The following is a 6112-nucleotide window of genomic DNA, read 5'->3' on the forward strand; positions in this document are numbered from 1 at the left end:
TTAGCGAGCTGAGTTTTCATCGAACGAGGAGCTCGATTTGTGATCGGCTCGTTTACTAAACAATTCGAGTCAGTTGAGCCTTAACGAGCCGAGTAGCTCACGTAAACGAGCCGAGCTCAAGCGTTAACGAGCTGAGCCGAGCTCGTGAACTGCTCGGTTCATTTACAACTGTATGTGCAAGATGCAAGCCTTTTTACACACTACATTTTTGGAACTAACAAAACCAATTTTTACATTATTATTTTCCCGCAGAGAAAACTCTTAACAACGACGTCGTACTACACATCAAATTCCATGTCTCCATTATTGGATTTTCTTGGTACAATAAACCTGAGGACTCAGATAATTCCGAATTCCGAAAAGATCATGCACATATCCTTAACCGGCCCACATCGAGTTTTACTAATATGATTTAAATCGTTCATATATTTTAAAAATATTAATTGTTTAAGAGTTTCTGTAAAAAATCAACTCGATAGAATATTGGTAAGGACTTTTTCAGAAATTACGTGGTGATTCAGTCTATTTCAACCTACAATTTTTAAAAAAGTTTTTATTGATCTCCTATCGAGTTGATTTTTACAGGACTCTTAAAAAAATATTTTTAAAAATAATGAGCGATTCGAATTATATTAGTGGAACTCGAGGTAAGGCCATAAAAGTGTATGTGCAAAATCTATGTAAAAATGTAAGAGTATGTGCAAGTAGCACGGCTCTTCTTGGTAGTAGTAACCAACCGAGTACTGTTATGGGTACATATGGTATGTATATATCATGCACATATGAGATTTATAGAGTTCATCTCAGGTTCCACAGAGATGATTCGTACCGTTCATTATTTTAAAAATATTTTTTTATAGAATCCTATAAAAAAATATCAGCTTGACCTGATATCGTTAAAGATTTTTTTTGAATTTGTAGGGAAAAAACTGAGCAGTTAAAGGTTTCACCCTTACAAATTCCGAAAAAATACTTACTGATATCGGATTGAGCTGATTTTTTTACACGACTCCATAAAAAAATATCTTAAAAATAATGGACTTTCGAATCATTTTTGTATGACCCAAGATGAACCCCACAAAACCTATATATGCACAATAGTACACGCTCCCACGTACCCGTGGCTTTTTCTAACCGAAAACCAGGTGCCCCAATCCTTCGTCCACGTCCTTATCGTCATCGTCTTCCTTCTACAGAAGTCTATCTCAGATGATTCCCATCACCTCCGGCGCAAGTTAGCTTCAACGCTGAAGAAAAATAAAAAATCACTCTCTGGCAAATCCCTCCAAGCATGATACGAACCAAATTCCGTTCCAATTGATTTCCATTTCCACTTCCACTTCCACTTCCACTCAATCAAGAAGACTACTAACAGAACAATGATGGGATTCGACAACCAAGAAGAATCCCACCTCTACGCATCCCAAGAGCACATGGAAACCCTCCTCCTCGACGACGATCCCTCCCCCGCCTCTTTCCCCGCCGCCTCCGAAGCCGCTCGCTTCTCCGATCCCCTCTCCCTCCCCTTCGCCGAGATCTCGACGGACGATTACGATTACCCCCCGTCCTCGTCTCCGCAGTCCATTTTCCAACCCCCCAACCCTAACCCTAGCCTTAACCTCAACTCCTCCTCTTTCCAATCGATCCTCGAACCCCCTTCCTACGCCGACGCCGTCTTCCGATCCTTCGACCGGGACCTAATCAACGGCCACGATCGCGCCTCCCTCGACGAGCCTTCCACGTCGCCGGTTTCGCCGTCGAGGTCCGAGTACATTCGGATCTCGGTGTCCGACCCGCAGAAAGAGCTGGAGCTGTCCAATTCGCTCGTTCCCGGATCGAACACGTATCACACTTATTTGGTCACGACCAGGACGAACTTGAAGGAATTCGGGGGGTCCGAATTCAGCGTGAGGAGACGGTTTAGGGAGGTGGTGAGCTTGTCGGACCGGTTGTCGGAGTCGTACCGAGGGTTTTTTATCCCGTTGCGGCCGGACAAGAGTGTGGTGGAGAGTAAGGTGATGCAGGAGGGGGAGTTCGTGGAGTACAGGAGGGATGCGTTGGAGAAGTACTTGAGGAGGCTTGCTGCGCATCCGGTGATTAGGAGGAGTGAGGAGTTGAGGGTGTTTTTGCGGGTGGAAGGGAAGGTTTTCGAGGGGGAGTCGAGGGAGGTGGTGCCGGTGCAGCCAGTGGGGGTGGGGAAAGGGGGAGGGGGAGGGGGGAGGGATTTGTTGTGGATGTTTAAGGAGTTGAAGCAGTCGGTTAGTTATGATTGGGGCGGGACGAAGCCGCTTGTGGTGGAGGAAGATAAGGAGTTTTTGGAGAGGAAAGATAGGTTGCAGGAGTTTGAGCTGCAGCTCAGTAGTGTGTCTCAACAGGTCAGTTTGATCTGTTAGACTGTTGCCTACTTTGGTTTTTTGATATGTTTTGTTTACACACTTTGATTGGATTATATGGTTTTGTTGCTTATCACGATGAAGCATAGGATTTAGTCATGTCGCTATATAGCCATTTTGGGTAGTTACAATGTGAGAATATTGAAGGAAATTAGCGGAGGCATTGTAGGAAATTGAACCGAATTTGAAGCTTTAGCTATTGGTGATTTGTTTTCGTTCTTGCTGAACTATGACCCTTTCTGGGATTATCTTTTTCGGTGGGTTATGGTTCTTGTAGATACATGCGTTAGCATATTGAACATGAAAAAGAGTGATTGAATTGAAAGAAGCAAGCTTGAACATGCAGTGTTAAAAGCTTGGTGGCCAGGGCTAAATTTGATTACCCCCAACCAATTGTAACTTGACATGACCATTCCACTCATGCTTCGTTTGTTGAATTAAAGGTTAATGGGGTTAGAAACTTGCAATCAATGGATTAGTTGAAGTTCTAGTAGAAAATGACTGAAAGATGAGCGGATGTCTTCACAACTGACAACTTGGTAACCTCTGTTTATTCGTCAGGCTGAGTCACTTGTCAAAGCTCAGCAAGACATTGGTGAAACGATGGGGGAATTGGGTTTGGCTTTTGTCAAACTCACGAAGTTTGAGACGGAGGAAGCCATGTATAACTCTCAAAGAGTGCGAGCTGCTGACATGAAAAATGTGGCAACTGCTGCTGTGAAAGCCAGCAGATTGTATCGAGAGTTAAATGCACAGACAGTCAAACATTTGGTAAAGGATTTGAACTTTTCTGTATTTTTTTGATTTATGAATACTGTATTGAGCTGAGGTGCTCCCTAACTATAAAAGTAGTCAAAGCTTCTTTGACAATTTTACCCGACAATATTCTTCAAAATTTGGTTTTTTAAGGTTACAGAAGTAACGTTTGGGGCTCTCATCTGTCTTTGACGGCTTTCTCCTTGTGTTTCTATTGTTCTAAGTTGTTGTATATGTGCATTTCAGGCTAAACTCCATGAATATCTTGGGGTGATGTTAGCAGTCAACAATGCATTTACAGATAGATCAAATGCTTTGCTGACAGTACAGACTCTTTTATCGGAGCTATTATCGTTGAATTCAAGGATTGAGAAGCTCGAGGTTGCTTCATCCAAAATATTCGGTGGAGACAGGAAAAGGATTCTCAAAATAGAAGAGTTGAAAGAAACTGTTAGAGTTACTGAGGATGCAAAAAGTTGTGCAGTCAAAGAATATGAAAAGATCAAGGTAACACCTGTTGTGCCGATATTCTACCTGGCACTTGTTGCCTTTTATTTTGGGTATTTAGCATATAATTAATAGACTAATAATGTTTCATAATCTATCCTAATTGCCGGGATGACAGATGGTGCATGCATTTTGGATTTTGTAAAATTTCGAAGTTCCATTTCCAATACATAGAAGTAGAATACTGCAGGACTGGTAAACATTTTAGTTATCTGTGCATCTGTGGTACTTACCCTGGCTTGCATAGAGCATCTCTAAGGGATGGGATAGAATGATACATCAAAATCAGCTTTTGTGACACGTGTGGCAAGTTGAAGTGCCACTTGCAGAAAGTGCATTCCAAGGGACTCTTCAAACTTCAAGTCTTTTAGTATTCTTTGACTCTTAGAAAACCGCTCTGTCAAAGTTATTAATTGATCATCAATTACAAATACTAGGTTTGGTGAGTTGGTAATTTGAAGAGTCATTTCACTCATTTCTCACTCTTCAAATTTCTTTTTGGTTCTGGTTTTGGTTTTGGTTTTGCTACCTCCTTGGAGATGCTCTAAGATTGCGAAATTGAGAATTTTAGCTTCTCTCTCTCTCTCTCTTAAATACTTTGAGTCAAACAGAACTAGTATCAATAAATAGCTTTTACTTGTTTCCAATCATGATCATTTCATCTTGGAATTGGCTGCCATTGTACCAGCTTGTTCTTATACAATATGTAGGTGCCATAATATAGTGACTGCACATTCCGGCTTTGACTAGAGAATGTGAGACTTTTAAATGGCTTTGAGAGATATAGTTGGTGGTCTGCATCTCATTAAAGATGCAAAATCTTTCTAAGGGTCTTCCTAAGTGTTGTTAAGTACTCCGCCTTTTCTGAAAATTTTGCCTTTAATGAAAAAGAAAACTTGTTCTTTGATAGTGATGAGCCTCTCGATGTTTGAACCAGTCCCATGGGACTACTAGATTCTTGTTCTACTTTTTCGCTTCTCCCTCTTCTTCTTCTTTCTTCTCTATATTATATCCTTCTTTCTGTCTTTGTTCTATTTACCTGCTGATTGGAAGAGGGTCAAAATGTGAACATATTGGGTGACTCGTGTGCAGGAAAACATTAAGAACGAGCTTGAAAGGCTAGACAAAGAAAGACACAATGATTTTATGAGCATGTTGAAAGGCTTTGTAGTTAATCAGGTATTTTTCTCCTTATTGCTATACGATTGGTTTTTGAATTCTTGGAGCATATGTTTCTGCAGTCTTGTTTTTCCCGTCTAGGATGTAGAATTTGAAGGTTTAACCTCATGAGCTTGGGATAATTTATTGGGGCTGTTTGGCTTTAAAGTGCTCCAAAGTCAGTCCACTCTCTCACTTTTTTGTTTTGAAAAACAACCATTGGTTTGCGGAAACTCTGCTGTTGTCCTTGTATTTCTCATACAAATCGAATGACTGTGTTACACTGGTGGTTTTACCAAATATGTACAGCTGGTAACCCCATTTTGATAAAGCTTGTCTGACATGGCTGTGAGGTTTTTCAAATGGCCCTTGTGCATGCTGCAGGAATAGTAAATTCAAATTGGCAAAGAACTTGCTTATTTCTTCTGAATACTATGCCAAAATTGTGGTTGTACAACTTTGGTGCAAACTGTTCGGTTGGAAAACGTCAATCTTTAAAATTTTCCAGTCAAAAGAGCAAATGGTAGGCAATAGAGGCATGGGGTAACTCCTCGTTTGGTATTGTGTAACAGTTTTCATTCTCATAAACCACTTTTGCTGTAAAAACTGCTATTCTCTGAACAGCTCCGTTGGTTCAAAAAAGAAAATTACGTCTTACGAGGATTTTAATACCCTTTTTCCGGACTTCCTTTGTTCAAGATGCCTTTGGGGGATTGTGTGTGTTTTCTTTCTCTGTACAACTCATGATCTCCTCTTCTCAGAATGAGTGAATAAAGAGGATAATGCATGTTAACAGGCAGGATACGCAGAGAAGATGGCTAATGTGTGGGAAATGGTTGCAGAGGAAACAAGTGGATACGCAAAAGATGGTAGCTGATATCAATAGCTGAGTTTATTTTCACCTCCTCTCTTCTATATCCTTTGTACTTCTTTTTCTTTCTTTTTCTTTTTTTCTTTTCGTCGTTTCGGAAATGGCTTTGTACTTCTTTCATGTAAACTAGTTTTAGTCAAGAAACTTTCATGATATATTGGACTTACACAACGTGTATATTTTCATTAAAAGTTTAATGAAAAGACTTTTTTTAACCAGTACATGATTTCTTTTAGCAAAATTGTCTGCAATGCCCCACAATTACAACTATATGCTCCTCAAAGATTAGAATAACCATTCAAGTTCCTTACAAGATGAGTATCTCACTAGGGGATTTCATATGCTAAAACTAAAACAGAACTAGCTGATTTACCCATCTCCAACCTTGGCTTTAAATTTGAGGATGTCAAATTTTTTTAAGACAGAC

At 40.3% G+C, this 6112-nt stretch overlaps 1 protein-coding gene across 1 annotated transcript; it reads left to right on the forward strand.

Moving 5' to 3' along the window:
- Positions 1-1152: 1152 nt before the first annotated feature.
- Positions 1153-5906, forward strand: LOC131301574 (sorting nexin 2B-like). The gene is made up of 5 exons (XM_058327933.1): positions 1153-2375; positions 2955-3164; positions 3396-3656; positions 4749-4835; positions 5611-5906. Exons 1-5 carry the CDS (start codon positions 1380-1382, stop codon positions 5689-5691), a joined length of 1635 nt encoding a protein of 544 aa, XP_058183916.1. The 5' UTR covers positions 1153-1379; the 3' UTR covers positions 5692-5906.
- The last annotated feature ends 206 nt before the right edge of the window (positions 5907-6112 follow it).

Source organism: Rhododendron vialii, chromosome 9a (genome assembly GCF_030253575.1).
Source record: "Rhododendron vialii isolate Sample 1 chromosome 9a, ASM3025357v1".
NCBI lineage: Eukaryota > Viridiplantae > Streptophyta > Magnoliopsida > Ericales > Ericaceae > Rhododendron > Rhododendron vialii.

Coding starts and splice junctions, on each gene's coding strand:
- LOC131301574 (XM_058327933.1), top strand. CDS start 1,380: ATGATGGGATTCGACAACCAAGAAGAATCCCACCTCTACGCATCCCAA. Junction 3,657..4,748: donor AAGAATATGAAAAGATCAAG/GTAACACCTGTT, acceptor ACTCGTGTGCAG/GAAAACATTAAGAACGAGCT. Junction 4,836..5,610: donor AAGGCTTTGTAGTTAATCAG/GTATTTTTCTCC, acceptor GCATGTTAACAG/GCAGGATACGCAGAGAAGAT.